Below are 22100 nucleotides of genomic sequence, written 5' to 3'. Positions count from 1 at the left end.
CAGTTGAGCATACTGTGGTGACCAAAAAGATATTTTATAGATTTGTATCAGTTCTGCAGTGAAGATACTGCACATTCTAGTGGTTGAAGGAACAGATGAAAAACTGTGTGATTTATTTATATGATACTATATATTTACATGTGTAAACAGAAAATATATGCGTTAATTAGCATATTGATACCACAGCGCACATTAAAAATATAAAATAAAACACCCTATGTCAATTTTTATCCTCTCTGAAGGGGAAGCATAATGTTGATGCTTTGTCCGTCCTTCTGTCCATCCGTCTGTCAGTCTCTCCTTCATACTTTTGTCCAGAGTATAACTTGAAAAGTATTAATGGCATTTGATTGAAGCTTAACATAATCATAGGAGCCATTGAAACAATGTGCAGTGTCAAAGAATCATGACTCTACCTTACCTAGTTTTTTTAATTATCTCCCTTTATTATACAAAATAAGGCTTGTCTGGAGCATTACTTGAAAAATATTAACGGCCTTTCATTGAAACTTCACAAAATCATAGAGGCCATTGCTGGGAAGTGCAGTGTCAAAGAACCATAACTCTGCTTGATCTAGTTTTTGAATTATCTCCCTTTATTATACAAAATAAGGCTTGTCCGGAGCATTACTTGAGGTTTCTAATACGTTATTCCCCATATTGGGACAAGCACATGCATCGGGGAGCATCATTCAGTTTTACCAATTATTTGTTCATACAATAATAACAAAAAAATAGACATTTATTCACAGGGAGTGCAAAAATGTGGATTATTGGTCATGTAGAAATATTAACTTAAAATAACTCTGGTGTAGTGTAAACAAGGCCTTAAGATTTAAAAAGCCTTTACCTTGTTTACTGCTGACTTAAGGGATAATGATTAGGAAATATTGCATATCTAATCTCCTTTTCAGAAAAATAGATTATAGAACTCAAGTATGCTTAATTTTTCCCGTCAAGAGCTTTGAAAATTATGAAGTCAGATAGTGCCAGAATCAAAGATAGATTTTAGGCAATCACTCAGGCTTCATTCAATGAATGATACTTGTTTCATAGTTTTCATTTCTAAAATGGACTGGTCCTCATTCAATTTGAGCAGTACCACTTATTTTTCAAAGTGGTGTTCACTGAAAATGTTCTGACCGAATAGCCAACAGTGCAGGCTACCCATGGTCTGCACTGGTTGCAAAGGCAAAATCACTTGCCGCCAGCAGGCTAAAGGTTGAAGTAAGTTACTTAACCCTTAACCTGCTATATTTCTATAATGGACTGGTCCATCTTTCAATTTTGACTGTACCACTTATTACTCAAAGGGGTTTTCACTGAAAATTTACTGACTGAATAGCGAACAGTGCAGACCATGATCAGACTGCACGGATGTGCAGGCTGATCTTGGTCTGCACTGGTCGCAAAGGCAGAATCATCTGCCGCCAGCAGGCTAAGGGTTAATCTGAAGGTTCGCACAGATACATTAAACATATGAAATTATTTCATACAAAAATGAAAAATATTGGAAATAATATATTCAGACGTGTTTTCATGTTGGTTCTGTATGAACAGAAGATTGAATGCAACATAAAGTAATAATTCTAAAAACTGAAAAATCAGCACTCATGCATGGCTGCTCTAAAATCCAAACATTCAGCAATGTATTATGGGTTTTTTGAGTTTGGTGATTCTCCTGTGTGTAACATTAATAAGTCAGCCAATGAAATCCATTGATACATATTACTGGTTCCAGTAGTGCTCCTTTGAAAAACGTTGCTGGTTCCAGCACAAATTTAGATGGAGCAAGCAAACACTAGTCTGACTGCCTTTTTTGGACTGTGTTGAATCCATGAAAATCAGCAAGTCAAAAGGCACTATTGCTTCAACTTTCAGTTAGCCCCCGTTGAAGTAGGCCTCTTATCATCTTAACATTTAGTCTGCTGGCAGCAAGTGATTCTGCGACCAGTGCAGACCATGGCAAGAGCATCCTTCACGTCAGTGCAGGCTGATTATGGCCTGTGCCGTTTGCTATTCAGTCAGTAAATTTTCATTGAACACCCCTTTGAATGATAAATGGTATTGCCCAAATTGAATGATGGACCAGTTCATTTTAGAAATTTAGCAGGGTAGAGTCCTTGCATTTGTCATCTTTCAACATCGCTTGGAATTTCTTTACTCAGTACCCATAGGGCGTTGTAAATTTGCATAATATGTTGAAAAATGCCAACAAAACATAAGTTTCTTTGTACATAATATTTCAATTTAAAGCAAAAGTCAATATTTACACTTAACTAATATTAACTTTTTCTTTGGTTATCTCAGCTAACATATTTGGCACCCTAGCTAAAATCTTGTTTTAAAAGCTCATGTCGGAATGTGACAAATTATCAGTTATATACAGTTGACATAACTCCTGGAATGTTAAATGTTGCCAGATGGCTCCGTTTGATCGAAAATGAATATATATCTTAAAGGTAGTTAATCAGATTTCAGTCAGGTAATAGGATTTCGTTCCAAACTTTTACATTCTGTGCATTTAGCACTTCATAAAAAGTTTCATTTGTACTTAAAGTATTTTTAAAAGCTGATAGTAGCATTGCCCAACGAAAATAGCTATTTTATCATAAGTATAAATTTGATAAATATATTTTAATTGCTCAGGAAAGTTTAAAAAAAAATAAACCTATTATATTATTGTTTGTGTTGAAAGATTTGCATTAACACAATTATATTTATATAGATGTAACTTATTGGACTTGCAAGTTTGAAAAATTATTATTACCTCCCTTTGCCTAACTTGAATGCACAACTAGGATGATTTTTAGCATATTCACTGTTATTTTTTGCAGTGGATGAAGTATGTTTATTATTTATACCTGGACTTTTCTTATTTATTTGTAATAAGAAAAACAACAAAAAATGATTTTTTTTGTTCATTCCAGGAAGTAGATCCATATTTACAGCTAGAACGGCTAAAGGTGAACAAATCTGACCTCTTGAAGAAAATCTCCACACTCAAACAACAGATTGTTGACATAGAAACGCAGGAAGATGAGGCTCTTAGAGGGGTAAGATTTAATCGAGTCAAGGTCATTTTTTTTTTTTTGGACAATCATATCTCTTTGTTTACAGTTACTAATAGTTTTCAAATGAAAATTAGATGTTTATCAGCATTACTTCCCTTTGACATACTAGGCACAATTACAGCACTTTATTTGCCGAATATGCTACTAAGAGAAAGCCTCTGTATATGTTATGCTAAAATACTCTATGGAAATGTAATATGCCAGTTTTTAGCTCACCTGAGCACAAAGTGCTCAGGGTGAGGTATTGTGATCACTCACCGTCCGGCGTCCGTCCGTCCGTCCGTCCGTCGTCCGTCCGTCCGTCCGTCCGTCCGTCCACACTTTCCTTTAAACAACATCTCCTCCTAAACCAACAGGCCAATTTTGATGAAACTTCACAGGGTTGTTCCTTGGATGGTCTTCTTTAAAAATTGTTCAAAGAATTGAATTCCATACAGAATTCTGGTTGCCATGGCAACCAAAAGTAAAAACTTTAAAAATCTTCTTCTCAAAAACCAGAAGCCCTAGAGCTTAGATATTTGGTGTGAAGCATTGCCTAGTGGACCTCTACCAAGTTTGTTCAAATCATGACCCAGGGTCAAAATTGACCCCGCCCCGGGGGTCACTTGATTTTACATAGGAAAATCTTAAAAAATCTTCTTCTCAAAAACCAGAAGCCCTAGAGCTTAGATATTTGACTTGTAGCATTGCCTAGTGGACCTCTACTAAAATTGTTCAAATCATGACCCCGGGGTCAAAATTGACCTCGCCCCAGGGGTCACTTGATTTTACATAGGAAAATCTTCAAAAAATTTCTAAAAATAAACCAGAAGGCTTAGAGCTTAGATATTTGACATGTAGCATTGCCTAGTGGACCTCTACAAAATTTGTTCAAATCATTACCCCCGGGTCAAAATTGACCCCACCCCAGGGGTCACTTGATTTTACATAGGAAAATCTTCAAAAATTTTCTAAAAATAAACCAGAAGGCCTAGATCTTAGATATTTGACATGTAGCATTGCCTAGTAGACTTCTACAAAATTTATTCAAATCATGACCCCGGGGTCAAATTGACCCCGCCCCATGGGATAACTTGATTGTACATAGAAAAATCTTCAAAATAAACCAGAAGGCCTAGAGCTTAGATATTTCATATGTAGCATTGCCTAGTGGACCTCTACAAAATTTGTTCAAATCATGACCCCCGGGGTTAAAATTGACCCCACCCCAGGGGTCACTTGATTTTACATAGGAAAATCTTCAAAAAATTTCTAAAAATAAACCAAAAGGCTTAGATCTTAGATATTTGACATGTAGCATTGCCTAGTAGACTTCTACAAAATTTGTTCAAATCATTACCTCCGGGGTCAAATTGACCCCACCCCATGGGGTTATTTGTTTAGCTTTAGCAAAGAATTTTTTTCAAGAAAGCAATTAAACTCAGGTGAGCAATATAGGGCCATCATGGCCCTGTTGTAGTGTAATGAGTTATGTAGAAAATATTTTACATACTTTTATTTTCAAAATAAAAAGAACAGTTAAAACACTTTAAGATTACCTGACAAGGGGACTACCATTGACAGTTCTTAGAGTTGTCTCCCTTTGACAGATTTGAATAAACAAGTCATGGTAACAGTACCTTGATCTGATGTATTCAATTTGAGTGGTTTTTGCCAGGCCTGGATCACACCAGGCACTTGAGCTTAGTGTGATCTGGTCTTGTAAAATCCACAAAAGCCAAATATGTCATTTGCAGATCAAGGTTCTATCGTAATGACCCTTTTATTACACATACCTATTTCTAGTGCTATATTGGCCAAAATTGACAGTAACTTTAAACAAATGTTTGAAATGTTGAAATGTTTGACGCATCGAGCATCGAGATGTCACCATTATGTCATTTCTGATGTCATATTTGACATCACAACTAAAGAAAGTAGTCCAATCATTAAATATTTTTATGCCCCCGAAGGGAGGCATATTAGTTTTCAACTGTCCACCCGTTAGTTCGTTCGTTCGTTTGTCACAACGTTAACTTTTTGCATGAAGGCAGTTTACTCGCAAACCACTGCACCCAGGACCTTCAAACTTCACATGCTGATAGTACTTATTGAGTACACAACCCTACTGACTTTGGGGTCAACAGGTCAGAGGTCAAGGTCACCAGGTCAAAGGCGCTGCGGGGGCATTTGTCACCATTAGTGACAGCTCTTGTTCTATTTCCGATGGGAGTTGAATACAGGCTTGGTTTTGTTTTCATTAGTGAAATACACATTGTATTTCAGATAAAAAATATGCAAATATGTAATATCTTTGTAGGATTACTTCCCTTTAACAAGGAATAAATAATAACCTGTTTTGCATTCTTGACGGTAGGATCTTTCAGGGTTGTATCCCTTTGACTCATTAGTTTGTCACTATCGGGGTTGCCTCCCTTTGAAAACATAAAAGATGGCTTTTCCTTTATAGCTGGAGATGGAGCGAGCGTTACTGGAGGGTGAACACCAGACAGAGATGGAGAGATTACAAGATGACCAGGAAAAGATAAGACAGCTGAGGCACAAACAAAATATGTTGATGGAAAAAGCCACCAGAGAAAGAGAAAAGGTATTAATGCTGTTAAATCCGGTATTTTCCTGTGACTAAGATTTCTTTTGCAAACCTTATATATTGTTTAATTTTAGTGTAAGACATACATTTTCTCTTAAAAGTAGAAAATTTCTAATTTTCACGGGGAATAATTTACATGAAATAATGAACAAAAAAACAAAAAAACATTAAAATTGACAAAAATTGATTGCTAGCAAATTCTTATGATTTAACGATACTGATACTTCTAATTGATCAAGTCAAATGCATCCAAACTGGCATTTTGTAGAAAAAAAAACTATACAAGGAATTAACTTTTATTCAGGAAAGTACACAATGTTTAAGCATTGATGCAGCCATTTTCTTAACCTCCCCCCCACCCCCCCCACCCCCCCCCAAAAAAAAAAAAAAAACAGCAGTGAATATTAGGAGAAAATCAATCCTTATTTACCTTGGCTACAGCCTTTAGATTTGATACAGTTAAATGATGAATTTACAAAAAAAGATGTTCCTTTATATTGTAAAGGTGTTCATTTATATTGTAAAGGTGTTCATTTATATATTCATATTATGAGATTTTACTTTATCTAAAGTTTCTGTTTTATTTGATAAAAACGTGTTACCTGCATCAGATGTTTAGCCAAGACCCTTCGGCTGTTACAATACCCTTCAGGTTCCTCATTTAAATCTAACTTCTGTCAAGATACTCTCTTTACATTGTTCAGCTTTTGGTACATTTAAATGCATATTTAAATGAATTTGGTACAGATTTAGAATAGAATAGTAAAATCTTATGTAGTTTTGTGTTTGTCCGTCCGTACGAGGTTAACCAAATGGGATCGTTTTGTCTAGCATCAATACCGCTAACTAGAATGACTTGATACTAATGCAGATGTAACCTGTGACCATTCCTCATCTTCAGACATCACCTGACCTCAGTTTGACCTTGACCTCGTTTTGGACTTAGGTTGCTTTGTATCGACAAGGATGCCACCGGAGGTGTCAAGCATTTATTGAATGCAGCTCCTTGTTCAACTTGCAGAAACTATAGTATATAACCTTATATCAATTAAACAAACACAACAAAAAAACAATGCGGTCACATTGATACTAAGGTTGCAGGTCCTTATAGCCCGAATGGAGAAAAAAGTTGCCAAAAACGGAGCTCAGTTATTTTCCATTATAACTTACATTTTTTGTCACTGCTTTACTAACATTTACAGTTTGATTCACAAATTCTGTAACATAGATTTTTCTTTAAAAAAATGGAATGTCAATTGTACATCATTCCAAACAATTCTGTGGTCATATCGTGCATTGCCTACAGGCAGCAAGAGATTCTGCCTTTGCTGCCAGTGCAGACCAAAATCAGCTTGCACATACGTGCAGTCTGATCATGATCTGCACTGTTTGCCATTCAGTTAGTATCTTTTTGATAAGCATCCCTTTTAACAGTTAATGATTCAGTTAGTATCTTTTTGGTAAGCACCCGTTTTAACAGTTAATTGTACTGTCCAAACTGAAAGATGGACAAGTTCATTATAGAAATTTAGCAGGGTAAGGGCTAAGTAAAGTGAAAATTTTAGTAGTAAATGAGATCTTGTTTGGTTATCAGGAGATTTAGCAAGAGTTCGCTTCATTGTCTTTGGAGAGTTTCATGGCTGCTTTGATTTTATGAGCTTGTCTGATTTTTTAAAAAAAAATTACGAGGTATTGTCATCACTTGTACGTCAGCATCCGCATCCATGTTGGGTTAAAATTTTTGTTTGGGTCCACCTTTTCTCCAAAAAAAAGTAGTCATAAGAGCTATACAGGTTTGAAACTTTGCACACTTGTTTGTTATCTTTAGATGACTTCATAGGCCAAGAACCATAACCCTGATTTGCATTTTGTCAAAATTATGGCCCTTTTCGTATTTAGAAAATTTTAGTTTTTCGGTTAACATTTTTGTTTAGGTCCACCTTTTCTCAAAAACTATAAGCGCTACAGCTTTAAAACTTTGAACACTTGTTTAACATCACTATAGGTGACTTGTAGCCCAAGAACCATTACTCTAACCTGCATTTTGTCAGAATTATGGTCCTTTTTGTACGTAGAAATTCTGAATTATGGCACTTTTCTTACATACAGACTTGCACTTGCAGACGAGTGATGGCACCTGTGGGCGGTGCTCTTGTAGATCTTTGGATTGATAATAGAGATTTAATATTTTATTTAAAAATTAAAAAAGCAATGATATGTTAAAAACTTGGTATGGAATTCATGAATCAAACATTAACTATACATCTAATTATGTAACTCTAGACTTATGAAATCCATTGTTATTATTTTATGATACTAGGCAAAAAGAAAGGTAGGTTATTGAATTACACTATCCAAGATATTGTAGCCAAATATCAAATCGTTACGAAAGCCCGGTGGTGACTTCCCATTTCAATATTCCCATTTCTCATTACTTACACACTATGAAACATATAGAAACTATGAAATGGGAAGTGTCAAATTTCTCGCTTCACATTTCAAAAGTTTTCAAAAGCCTAGTGGTAGAGCGTAAGCTTTTGAGTTCGTGAGGTCGTGGGTTCCCCTGACATGTCATACCAAAGACTTGAAAAATGGTACTAGTAGCACCCTTGCTTGGCGCTCAGCATTAAAAGGAAACTGGCCTTTTCTCTATTACCATCGCGGCAATGGATTCCATCAGGAATGAGGTGTTGAGAGTGATTAATATAAGTTGTAGAACTTCCTTCACAATCGACCTAAAATAAATTACGTGTAAACTAAAATTCACATTCTTCACCTCTCATTTCTTACTTCCCATATGATAAGAAATGAGAAATAGGAAATAGGAATAGTGAAAAGTGAAGTCACCACGGGGGCTTTAGTAAACTGTGCATTAGGTCACCTGAACATGAATCTATTGTTGCTGCAATAGTTTCATGCTAAGGTAATGTACTGTTCTATCTAGGGTGTAGGAAACTAACTGTAGATGTTGATGTACAGGGTGATCTGAAAGTTCCTGCTCACTTGAAACATTTCTTAGTAGTTTTTTTTTTTGCCAGGCTTTTTCTGTGAGAGTGCAAAAGGTCTAATAGAAGCAGAATTTGGATAAAACTTTTTAATGATACTCGTTAAACATGATGACATTAAATTTTGAAAGATGTTTCATTAACATTATTTTACTCTTACTTTTATTTACAAATGTGAAAAACATTTTCATTGTATAAAATTTTGAGTTGTAATGCGTGTATTTTGGAATGACATAGATTGAAAGATGCCAGATGTATGAATGTGTCACCATTGCTCATATCTTTAAGTTGCCGGTATTAGATTTGAATTGAGAAATTTGTGTGTTGCTTCGGATTCAAAGAGTACAGAATTACTCTATATAAGAGTGAATGCATATTTCTCAATACAAAGCAACAAATAAATGAGCCGCACCATGAGAAAACCAACATAGTGCATTTGCGACCAGCATGGATCCAGACCAGCCTGCTCATCCACGCAGTCTGGTCAGGATCCATGCTGTTCGCTTTCAGAGCCTATTGCAATATAAGAGAAACCGTTAGCGAACAGCATGGATCCTGACCAGACTGCACAGATGTGCAGGCTGGTCTGGATCCATGCGGGTCGCAAATGCACTATGTTTGTTTTCTCATGGCTTGGCTCAGATGTTGTTGTCACATACGTATATATCTGCTTGAATGATATGCAGTTGTTATAATAATTACATGGAGTCAGTGTCACCATTTTAGACGTATATGAACGGAGAGTTGACATTGCATATGTAATAATTGAATATATAACAAGTATAGTGAATGTTGCACATTTACCTATGTAAAAATGTGAATATGTACATATATATAATATTATATAGTTATAAACACAGGGTCCTAGCCAAGTATATCGGTGGTAAATGTTGCTCATATGTGTGTATATATATACAAAAAAAATTTAGAATGTGCAAAATATAATATTTATTCTATACTTATTTTTCTCTTCCAGTTTTAAATTTGCATTTGTACCAAATGACTGTCCATTATATTTCTGTCTAGTAATCAGTATGCATTCTACTCCATATCAGCATCATTAAATGCTTGACCCAATGTTTTTGTATTCATTTGAAAGATGGAAACGTGTCAGATTGGTTGTATAACATTTTTTACTGAGAAAAATAAGCATAGAATAAATATATATTTTTTCAGCATAATTGTCTTGTACAAATACTAGATATATTTTGGACCCATACCAGTCTAAAGATCATATTGGACTCACTGATAAGCTGGTCCAATATTTTGCTTTGATGGGTACTCATCCAAATATGTCATCGTATTGTACAAAATGATGTTAAATAACCAAATAATACTGAACGTAACCATTAATAGAAAATATAGCATAATGCACATCATATAAAAATAGTAATATCGAGATCTTGACATATGTGTTGGGTCCTAGACAGTTGTAGAAAATGTTACACATAGACCTCAGTAAAAATAGCATCTGTTTTATATTGGACCCTTGTTAACCTTTAGCCTGCTATGTGATTCTGCATTTGCGACCAGTGCAGACCAAGATCAGCCTACACGTCTATGCAGGCTGATCATGGTCTGCACTATTTGCTATTCAGTCAGTAAAATTTTCATTGATGAATGACCAGTCCATTATAAAAATCTAGCAGGGTAAAGGTTAAATATAGTAAATGTTGCAGAAAGATATTTCAGGAATTTTTCAATTTATTATAGCGAACCTTAGCCGGTCTCATAAATTATAAATGATTTGTAGACACTGTTGTATATAGATCTCTATGAAGAGAATATTCTGTTTATATTGGACCCTAGCCTGTCACATATATTATAAATGTTTCGTAAACTGTGTTGTATATTAAGACCTCTGTGAAGAGAATATTCCATCTATATTAGACCCTAGCTAGTTACATATATTATAAATGTTACGTAGGAAATGTTACCTATAGACCTTCATAAAGAGAGCATTCCATTTATATAGCAAAATATAATTCATGTTACACATACAATTTTATGCCTATCTCTGAAAAGATAATATGAGAACGTTCCATTTATATTGGACCCTAACCAGTTACAGTAACTTCTAAAAATAATGATATGGAGAACACATGTACACATACAGCAATAAAGTCTCGTGTACAGTTACCATTTGTATGGAACCATAGCCAAGTAGTCTGGCTACCCACTAGATAATCTTTTTTTTTCAATCATTTCTCTTATATTTTCTGACGGATCTTCTAGCTCCATTGTTTTGAGAATGAAAGGGACATAATTACTCAAAATTTTAATAGCCTCAGGAGTTATCTCCTGTGAACAAAACATTGGGTCTGACCACAGACTAGTAGCCAAGTAATGTCAATGAATCCTAACCAATTAATATGCTGTGAAATCATTTAATTTTTTTGACATAAATTTGTGAATTTTAAAGTTGAAATAAAAAGAATTTTTACTTGTTTTTCTATAGGGATTTTTATATGTTTAAACAACTAAACCCAAGAAACTCTTCCTGCCGTTTCACTGTCTCTTTGCACATGAAATGTATACATGTTATATGATATATGTATGTTATATATTAAGCACAGTTTCATTACTAACACTTCAATCTCCCAATAGAAAAACACAGCTGATATATGCATTTTACCTGACCCATTGACACTAAACATATCGTTTGACATAAAATTTCTGTCTTACGTATATTTTGCATGGTATCAGGTTTATAAAGTGTGACATATCATCTATAGTCATTTCATGTCCATTGTTGGAATTTACTAGCAAGAATTTTTTGGATGAGACTTAAATCAAGCAGGATTACCCTTTTGCATTTTAAACACCTACTGAAGCACGCTCCAAATTCTAAAATGACAAACATTTTTTGTAAGAGGACTTGGGAGTCTCCCATACAGGTAACCCGAGGAGATTTAGACCAACACAACACCTATAGTCTAGCACATTCAGGCATAGGACTTAGAGTCCAATATAACTGCTACACTGTAGTGCAACACATTCAAGCATAGTGCATATAGTCTAACACAACACCTATAGTACAATACAGTACCTATAGTTTAATGGCTGTGACTAAAAATAGAGTTGGTGCGCCCGTGATATATTACAGACTCCGGTATATTCTGTATTAACTAAATTTGAACAAAAAATATCTTAAATGTATATATTTTGTAACCTTGGTGATACTAACCGTAACCTTTAGTCAGTATATTATACATATTATACACTAGATGCGTGTGAACATGCAAAAAATTGCGTAATTTTGCCGTGCGCTCCTATTGATAATCATCCAGGGCATGCGCAGAACAGCTGCACCAGCTCTGTAATGAGAAACATCGTAGTTTAATACAGTGCGTACTGTCCAGTTCAACACCTATAGTCCAGTACAGCACCTATAGCTAGTCCAATACAGGGCATACAGTGCAAATCAAGCATAGTGCATATAGTCCAACTCAACACCTATAGTCCAATACAGCACGTGTGGTGAAATACAGCACCTATAATCCAATACAGCATGTGTGGTGAAATACAGCACATACAGTCCAATACAACACCTGTGGTTAAATGCAGCACATATAGTCCAATACAGCACCTATAGCTAGTCCAATACAGGGCATACAGTGCAACACATTCAAGCATAGTGCATATAGTCCAACTCAACACCTATAGTCCAATACAGCACCTGTGGTTAAATATAGCACATATAGTCCAATACAGCACCTGTGATTAAATGCAGCACAAATAGTCCAATACAGGGCATACAGTGCAACACATTCAAGCATAGTGCATATAGTCCAACTCAACACCTATAGTCCAATAAAGCACGTGTGGTGAAATATAGCACCTATAATCCAATACAACACCTGTGATTAAATGCAGCACAAATAGTCCAATACAGCACCTGTGATTAAATGCAGCACAAATAGTCCAATACAGCACCTGTGATTAAATGCAGCACAAATAGTCCAATACAGCACCTGTGATTAAATGCAGCACAAATAGTCCAATACAGCACCTGTGATTAAATGCAGCACAAATAGTCCAATACAGCACCTGTGGTGAAATACAGCACCTATAGTCCAATACAACACCTGTGGTTAAATACAGCACATACAGTTCCATTCAGCACCTATAGCTAGTCCAATACAGCACATACAGTTCCATTCAGCACCTATAGCTAGTCCAATACAGCACATACAGTTCCATTCAGCACCTATAGCCCAACACAGCACCTATTGTTTGACACGCAAGTTTAGTCAAACACAGCACTTGTAGCCAGACACATTTCAACCAGCACATATAGTCAAACACAGTACCCATATAGTCCAAAAGAGAAATTCTCCATGATACATATGAGCCATGCCATGAGAAAACCAACACAGTGGCTTTGCGACCAGCATGGATCCAGACCAGCCTGCGCATGTCTGGTCAGGATCCATGTTGTTCGCTAACGGTTTCTCTAATTGCTATAGGCTTTGAAAGTGAACAGCATGGATCCTGACCAGACTGCTCAGATGCGCAGGCTAGTCTGGATCCATGCTGGTCGCAAAGCCACTATGTTGGTTTTCTCATGGCACGGCTCAATTATGTTATAAAGCAGAAGATGACAAAATTTTTTGTTTGATTTTATGATAAAAATACATTGAAAAACTTTGCTTGAAATACTACACACTTTAGGTTCCAGTTCCAAAAGAGAGGTTTTTCTCTGTGATGTTTGACTGAAAACTAAGACTGTGTATCTAAGGTAATTTTGGCCTCCAGGACTATATCATGTGGGGAAGTTGTGCGTTACTTGTTGAGAACAGGAAGATACGGCCATACATGACAAAAATACTTGAGAGTATAGGCGTGTTACAAACTTAACAAAATAATCAGTTACAATAGTTTTCTCAATGAGGTGACAAAAACGTACTTAAACGTACTTGTGTTTGATAAAGTACTTGTGTGTGGTATAGAAAAATTATGATTAAATAGTTTCATAACAAGAAATTCATTGTTTAATTCAATTACGTCAATTACAAGATACCAATCTCGTTAACAGCTTTGTTATGATCTGATTGTGTAAGGAGTTATGTATTTTGTGCATGCAAAGATTCAAATTTGCATAAAACATTTCGCATCAGTAAACAAGCCCACTAAAATTTTCATCATATTTCATTAAAGAAAGTTGTATTTTAAAGTCTTTATCTAAATTTGTACTTAAAAATATTAATGACTCACAGTTTTGGAGGAATTTGTTATATCATATTGTGCAGCTGTTATTTTCCATGTGTCAAGCTTAGTATATTTTATTATTAAAGTAAAATATTTTCTAAAGGGGAAATATTATCCGAAAGTTTCTACAATACTTACAGCCTAAGTTTATTTTTCCTTATAAAAGCTAAATCAGTTAAATTGGGATATATGACCAATGTAAGGAAAAAATTCTCATCAAATTTTTACTAATACAAGCTATTGTTTCTTTTTTGACATCATAGGATAAATAAACCTCTTTTTTTATTGCATCATTATGTAATTTCACATTTTTGTATCATCTTTTTATGATACATGATAATTTGAACCACGCCATGAGAAAACCAACATCCCCCGCAAGTCTGGTCAGGATCCATGCTGTTAGCTTTCAAAGCCTATTGCAATTAGAGAAACCATTAGCAAACAGCATGGATCCTGACCAGACTGTGCAGATGTGCAGGCTGGTCTGGATCCATGCTGGTCTCAAATGCACTATGTTGGTTTTCTCATGGGCAGCTCATTTAATTAACATCTTTAATACTACATCATCATGTAACTTCACATTGTCGTATGTTATTTTTTAATGACACATTCTAATGATTTAAATAACATCTTTCTTTAGTATGACATCATCCTATAAATGCACTGCTTTTAATGACATTTATCTTTATAGTGACATCGTCTTGTTGCCCGATTGTGGAAGTGCTGAGTCTGATGGTTTCGTGTTTAATTCGTATTTATACATGTATACATGATAAACTTATTGACTTACAAGATAGAATAAGTGTTTTACATTTTTTTATTTCCAGGAATTGGCCATAATTGAGCGTGAAAGAAAAAAGCTTGAGAACTTGGAGCTTCAGAATGGGACCCTCGAAAACCAGCTTGAATTATGCGCCAGCGAAGAGAAGTCGACCATCTTGGAAAAGCTACAGAAGAATAAAGAAATGTTGGACACTCAGCGGAAAGTGTTTGACGACCTGGAATTTCAACAGTTAGAGGTTCGAATCATCATTTGAGCCGCATCATGAGAAAACCAACATAGAAACTTTTCCTGCCTAGAAACTACTGATTTCATTGTCTCTTTGCATATGAAATATATATATGAGCCACGCCATGGGAACATCAACATAGTAGCTTTGCGACCAGCATGGATCCAGACCAGCCTGCGCATCTGCGCAGTCTGGTCAGGATCCATGTTGTTCGCTTTCAAAGCCTATTGTAATTAGAGAAACTGTTGGCAGACAGCATGGATCCTGACCGCAAAGCCACTATGTTGGTTTTCTCATGACGCGGCTCATTTAGAAAATTGAATCAAAAGTAAATTTGTGACATTTCGTGTATCATAAAAAGATGTTACAATCAAAGTCCAGGCACTGTCTTGAAATTTCTTAGATTTTCTTGAATGTCTCCCCAACAAATTGTCAGTACTGGTTCTTAGTAGTAGGTTCATAGAGGGAAGAAGATTCTACATTTATCAGTGCTGTACATGGGGCACATTGTAAAACTGTCTTTTCACAAAAAGCTAGACAGCCTGTATCTAAAATTCCTTTCTGTTTGTTCTGTGGGCTTTCTCTTGCTTTGTTCCTCTGTTCAGATGGCTCTGAGTATGCACTAGTCTAGAAGAGGATGAATTGGCGCCCTTGAAAGGCTGCTGTTGTATATGTACAACATATGAATGTAAAACACCCTTGTTTGTTATGAAAAGGTTGCTATATAAATATGTTGTAATATAATTATATGCATACAGGAATTTTTTGTTTAATTTGGTGTGTAAGAAGCAAAGGAAATGTTACCTACCTATTTGCCAAAAAGGTTATAAGATTTAGCTTAATGGTCAATCCCAGAATGTAGCGTTGTCATTGGTTGGTTTCAAAATTATGCACAAAACAGTTTGATGCAGGAGTTTTTAAACTGGTCTCAAAAATCAGTCCTGTAATCTTGAACCTTGATGTCACTGTGCTTAGAAGACTTTAGAGACTTGTTTGCCTGTGAAAAAGTTTCCAGTTCTTGAAATATGCTAAGTTTTATACTTTCTTTTCCAGTCAGAGGCAAAGTTTGAAGAAGACAAAGAACAGTCACAAAGACGCTTACTGGCCGACCAGAACAATCTGTTAGATAGATACAGAACAAGGGAGGTAATAATATAGAAATTACAGTAATATTCTGTAAGAGTTACCTCTCAATGCATAATAACAGAGACACAAAAACTGGAAAAATTGTCATTTACCTAAAAAAAAGATAGATGTAAAAACTTCAATTGATGCAAACTTTTAAGTCATAAAAACATGATTCATCTTGAAGTGATTTCTTCCTGTTATGAGCTTTTCCTTGCATTTTTTTAGGGCAATGATGTGATAGTTTTTTCTGTGTGGTAATCTAATTTTGTTATTCCAAATTTAGACAAACTCTTAGAAGTAATTGTATTATGTCACGAGCTATCGCTTTATTGAAACACTCCAGATGTTCTTGAATTAGATTTTATATCATGTTATAGGAAAGCTTAGAGCAAATTTCCAATCAACAAAGGGAAGCAATCCAAAGTGTGAGACGAGACATGGAGAAATTCGAAGCAGAAAGACAGAGGTCTATAGAAACATTCAAACAGGTTTGTTTTGTCGTTATAGATACGTTTGTATGAAATCAACTTCGGTTGGATTATTACGGTCAAGGAAATTTTCTCGTTATTTTAAAGTTATATTTTTTAAGAGACATATAAAACTTAAGTGGGGAGTATAGTGAGAATTGGCTTTCCACTCTGCATGTGAATTGGAGATGGGTCCTCATTGTCTAAGTGCTTCACTGATGATACCACTTGACCCTTACCACTCTGAGTGCAAAAAACTTGGCAAGAGATGTAGAATTGTATGTGTGGAAGCTGTATTGAAGGTTGCTGGTTCTACCAGTGTATGGAGGTGCCTGAAAAAAATGTCTTGAGAGACACCAATGGTCTGTCTCTAACATTTTAAGTTAAGAAAGTTAATGTATGGTACAAAAATGTTTGTGTGTGCAAAATCCCAACAATATAAACAGGATCCAAAGTTTTAAAACTTCTTGTAGAATGCACACTATAAATTTGCCATTTTTAGGAAATTGGCTTTAACAACCTTTTACCATGAACAGATTATGTGTGAACAACAAGCCATTACATTACTAAAATTTGGTTAAAAATTGCACCATAGATTTGCAGAAGGTGCTTCTGTTTTCATTTGAGATGATGAAAGATTTTGCATAGGCTTCAGGTGAAGCCATGGAGTGCTTTGTCAGATTGCTTTATGTTAAGATATCGTGTCTTAATTGTTCACTGGCAACTTTAGTAGCAAACAGTTGCCAGTAAATTGCAGAGAAGGAGTCAGTTCAAGGAATTATTTGTCCAGAATTTGGGAATTGATTTTAATTAGTTTACAAAACAACAATAAAGCAGGTTTTTGAAATTTTATATTTCAATTACTTCTCTTTAATAGGTCAAATTGTATTCTCCATTCTGGATTATTGCTGAATCCAGATGAATTTTTTTTCTTCAAATTCTAAGCGAAATTGATCTTTTATTTTGATAATGATATAAATTGTGTAACAACAGAGCTTGATGAAGTGTTCCCAAATTGTGTATTCACAAATTGTGTAACAACAGAGCTTGATGAAGTGTTCACAAATTGTGTAACAACAGAGCTTGATGAAGTGTTCACAAATTGTGTAACAACAGAGCTTGATGAAATGTTCACAAACAATAAAACCTGTGTTAACAGTACCCAGGAGGAAACATCTCTTTACAAACACTCCTTTTCCTATTTCACAATTTCTTAAAAAAAATCCAAAAAACTGTTAACCTCTATAGAGCAATAGCCTCTGTAAAACAAGAACATTTTGTTTTCCCCCCACCAAAGTGTTTGTTCTTGTGAGGTTTCACTGTACTTATTTTGAAAATTTCTGTGGTGTAGTATTTCCCCTTGCATCAGTTCCCTCTTAGAGTGGTGTGCATTTTAGCTTATAGCAAATATTGTGCAGTCTTGCTTTTTAGATTTTTGTTTCTTCAGTCAAACCTAGAAATATTTAACAAGAGTTCCTTTTATCAACATTCAAAAATGATAAAAGACTAAATAATAGAATCATATTATTTTGTAGAAGATTTTTCTTGTTTCTGTATTATGTTTGCTAAATTTGCAGAGTAAATAGAGTTCAGTTTTGCCAAGAGTGGCCTAGGTCTTAGGAATAATTTATATGAGCTGCGCCATGAGAAAACCAACATAGTGGCTTTGCGACCAGCATGGATCCAGACCGGCCTGCGCATCCGTGCAGTCTGGTCAGGATCCATGCTGTCCGCTTTCAAAGCCTATTGCAATTAGAGAAACCGTTAGCGAACAGCATGGATCCTGACCAGACTGCGCGGATGTGCAGGCTGGTTTGGATCCATGCTGGTTGCAAAGCCACTGTGTTAGTTTCTCATGGCGCGACTCATATACAGTTGCAACTCGATATCTCAAACTCGCTTATCTCAAAATTCTGACTGTCTCGAAGACATTTTTGAAGTACTACCAGAAAACACATACACAAAAACTCATTTTAAGTTGAATTTCAGTTATGGAGGTAAAACGCTTGATCCCTTAAAAGTCTTGATCTTAAAAGTTCTACATTCCTTACTTTTCTTTAAAAAAAAAAGGTTTGACTGGACTTCTTTGTTGTTGCCATGCAAAATTACTTTTATTTTTAAGGCATTACTATAGCATTGAATAAACATTGTCATGTTGTAATATATGTACATGATTACCATGAATAAGGCATTAAATAAACATCATCATGTTGTAATGTATATACATGATGATAGTGAATGAGGCATTTTATAAACATCATCATGTTGTAATGTATGTACATGGTGATTGTGAATGAGAAATTAAATAACATCATCATGTTGTAATGTATGTACATGATGATAGTGAATAAGGCATTAGGTAAACATTGTCACATTGTAATGTAAGTTCATGATGATAATGAATAAGCAATTAAATAAACATCGTCATGTTGTAATATATGTACATGGTGATTGTGAATAAGGCATTAAATAAACAACATTGTGTTATAATGTGTGTACATGATATAGTGAATAAGGCATTAAATAAACAGTCATGTTGTAATGTATGTACATGGTGATAGTGAATAAGGCATGTAATAAACATTATCATGTCGTAATGTATATTAATAAAGAATATATTTGATATTTGTCATTAGTATGAAACTCCATACTGAATAAAATTTGGTTAAAGCATTGAAAAAAAAGAAATGAAATTAATTTAATACTTGTTCATTTTACATGTAAGAGCAAAATATCTTTCACTCATGAATACCATAGCTCACGTTTCCACTTGTGCACACCACTGGTGTGAAATTGCATCTGGTGCTCACTGTATGAAACATATTTTGATCTAATACTGAAACAAACCTAACGGATATCCTCTAAATTGGAAATTAAAAAAAAAAAACACTAAAAGAAACAGAAATTTGTAAAAAAATGTTTTAAAAAGAATCATATGATTCTAAAAGAGAAAAAGTTTCATTTTATAGAAATCCATGTCAACAAAAAAGCTAAGCTGGCCTTGTGAAATTAAAAGTGCTTTTGCATGGCTTGTGTGAAACCATAGATTATTAATATTTTTTTATACATTTTGCATGCTTATTTCTTACCTTCTGTTATGAAGAATGGGTGCATTTTCAGGAGAAAGTAAAATTGGATGAAGTAATGGAGAGAATTACAGAAATTTCAAAAACTTTAACAAAAACGAATGGCGTAGACAAACTCCTGGAAGAAAATAATTCTATAGATTTGGACTTGCATATAGAGGTATAGTTAGTTATGACATAAATTATATACAAATTTAAAACATATTATTCTATATATGTTGTGTATTAATATAGCGAATGGAAGTATTTGTTGTTTGTTGCATTCTGCAGTGGTTATGCAACACCTGGGTATGTTACTGGAAGAAGATACATGTAAGAAACATTTTCACAATTTTATGCTTAAGACATGAAATACTGTAAAATCAGATATTTTCAAAAGGCCAAAATATATTTTTTCATAATTATACTTACGAAAAATATATTTCAAAAGAATGTGTTTCAATTCGTCGGAAAGATGTTGTATGTCTTTCAGAATAGTTTTGCATGGGCTTACTCAAGAATGAATTATTTCCTGCAGTGAGAAGTACGAGTTTTTAGTGATGTGACATCACTTATGTCAAGGCTAGCATATGTTAATGAAATTAAAGATTATCGCATCTTTGAACAATACTTGTGTAGTGAAAAAACCTTGGTATTTACGAAGATATTTTTGTTCAAACTTCATCGGATTCCCGAACGCTTCCCAGAGAAACAATCTCTGTAAGACGAATGCTTTTTAGTCTTTCCGAGGAATGTTGGTCCGATCTTTAGACTGGTTAACATTCTCGATAGTTTTACTTGTGGAGAGTGACATTAACAATTTTACATTTTCTTAAATCTTAAATATCAATGGCAAAATATTTGAAAATGGGATTGTATGCAGCTTGCAGATTTTCAGTACTTGAAATGCTGATATTGGCTATCAAATTGTAAAATTGAAGCAACAGGATTAGCATTCACTTTTTAGTCATAATTTTCAGAGTTCTAATCTTTTGATTTCATTTGCTTCATAAAAATCAAAATACAGTAAAAAAAAAGTGATTTGTTAAAGTCACAAGGAGATCAAAATGCTCAAATTTTCCAAGGTTTTGAGTAATCCCAATAAAGAAAATATTAGGAAAACAGCTGTCAAGCACTTGCTAGTTTGAGCCTGTGTTCACAGGCCACTGATGCTGTGTTTTGCTGTATTTGCTGTCAAAGAATAAACAGTTTCTACAAGAAACTTGTTTTTCATATATTTTCAGTAAGTATTTTCAGTAATATTTGCATACTTACGAAAGTGCTAGTATAGTATTCATATATGGTAAATGTTATACCATGCACACTAATTCCAGTTATAACCCTTACCCTGCTAAATTTCTATAATGAACTTGTCCATCTTGGACAGTACCATTAACTGTTAAAAGGGGTGCTTACCAAAAAGATACTGACTGAATGGCAAATAGTGCAGATAATGATCAGACTGCATGGATGTGCAGACTGATCATGATCTACACTGGTCGCTAAGGTAGAATCAGTAATGTCCAGCACGGGAAGGGTTAAAGGTACATGTACCAATTGTCAAACCTTTCGAAAATAATTGATTTTACAGTACCTGGTATTCATGTTTTATACCCCAGTCACACATACGGTGCGGAAAGCTACGTTTAGCCACGGATAAAAACGTAGTAATTCGTATCTATCCATATTGAGATGTACCTTAATGAGTAATCCGTATCAATTCGTACCAATCTGTACGGCTCAGATACGGATCGATACGGGTAACTACGTTTCTATCCGTAGCTAGACGTAGCTATTTGCGCCGTATGTGTGACTGTGGTATTACAGCATTCATAAGAATTATTTAGGTGTTATAGGCATATTTCAGCAAGGTCGAGGGTTATTCTTGAAACTGTGAAAAAAATATATTAGCCACGCCATGAGAAAACCAACATGTGGCTTTGCGACCAGCATGGATCCATGCAGTCTTGTCAGGATCCATGCTGTTCGCTTTCAAAGCCTATTGCAATTAGAGAAACCGTCAGCGAACAGTATGGATCCTGACCAGACTGGGAGGATGTGCAGGCTTGTCTGGATCCATGCTGGTCGCAAAGCCACTATGTTGGTTTTCTCATGGCGCAGCTTATATATAGAATTTCATATGAATGTATAAAAGGTAATGCTGTAACATAATATGATAATATAATATACCTCGCACAGTCTAGTGGTACTTGCAAAAGGTGCTTGTCAAAGATAATAGAAGTCACTACTACACTTCTTAAATGCATTGATGTTGCTTTGTATTCTGCCACCACCTCATTTCACGGATTAGCAGAAATACTGTCATGTTTGCAATGGAGTTGGACACCTTGATGTGTGCCTAGTTTCATGAGGACAATTTAGATTCAGCTAGGGTATCACTAATATAAGTCCATCTGTCAGTTCATTCATAAGTTCATGTGAAAGTTCATTTATAGGTCATTCATAAGTCACTAAGTACATCTGATGGCACATTTTATGAAAGATATAATAAAAGACTGATATTTCAAGGTGCGTAGAACATCTCTTTAT

At 35.0% G+C, this 22100-nt stretch overlaps 1 protein-coding gene and 1 long non-coding RNA gene across 11 annotated transcripts in view; one reads left to right on the top strand and one right to left on the bottom strand.

The window, feature by feature from the left end:
• Positions 1–22100, top strand: part of LOC123559719 (pleckstrin homology-like domain family B member 1) — a 204683-nt gene that overhangs the window by 140081 nt on the left and 42502 nt on the right. For 8 of the 9 annotated variants that reach the window (XM_053552414.1, XM_053552413.1, XM_053552416.1 and 5 more), the window contains 6 exons: positions 2931–3056; positions 5524–5661; positions 14708–14899; positions 15944–16036; positions 16396–16506; positions 19606–19731. In XM_053552414.1, the coding sequence (XP_053408389.1) occupies positions 2931–3056; positions 5524–5661; positions 14708–14899; positions 15944–16036; positions 16396–16506; positions 19606–19731 (786 nt within the window). The remainder of the gene's footprint in view (positions 1–2930; positions 3057–5523; positions 5662–14707; positions 14900–15943; positions 16037–16395; positions 16507–19605; positions 19732–22100) is intronic. The other variant, XM_053552415.1, reaches the window with a different exon arrangement.
• LOC128559817 (uncharacterized) lies at positions 11577–13091 on the bottom strand. 2 transcript variants are annotated; one of them, XR_008372658.1, is made up of 4 exons: positions 12880–13091; positions 12739–12795; positions 12202–12472; positions 11577–12125 (listed from the first exon to the last, which is right to left on the bottom strand). It is a non-coding gene; the product is annotated as an uncharacterized LOC128559817 (long non-coding RNA). The 2 variants fall into 2 exon arrangements; XR_008372657.1 differs by lacking the exon at positions 12880–13091 and having other exon boundaries at positions 12739–12825.

This window comes from Mercenaria mercenaria, chromosome 10 (assembly GCF_021730395.1).
Source record: "Mercenaria mercenaria strain notata chromosome 10, MADL_Memer_1, whole genome shotgun sequence".
NCBI classification, from domain to species: domain Eukaryota; kingdom Metazoa; phylum Mollusca; class Bivalvia; order Venerida; family Veneridae; genus Mercenaria; species Mercenaria mercenaria.
The sequence above is the reverse complement of the archived record's forward strand: the minus strand, read 5'-3'. Positions and strand labels throughout refer to the sequence as shown.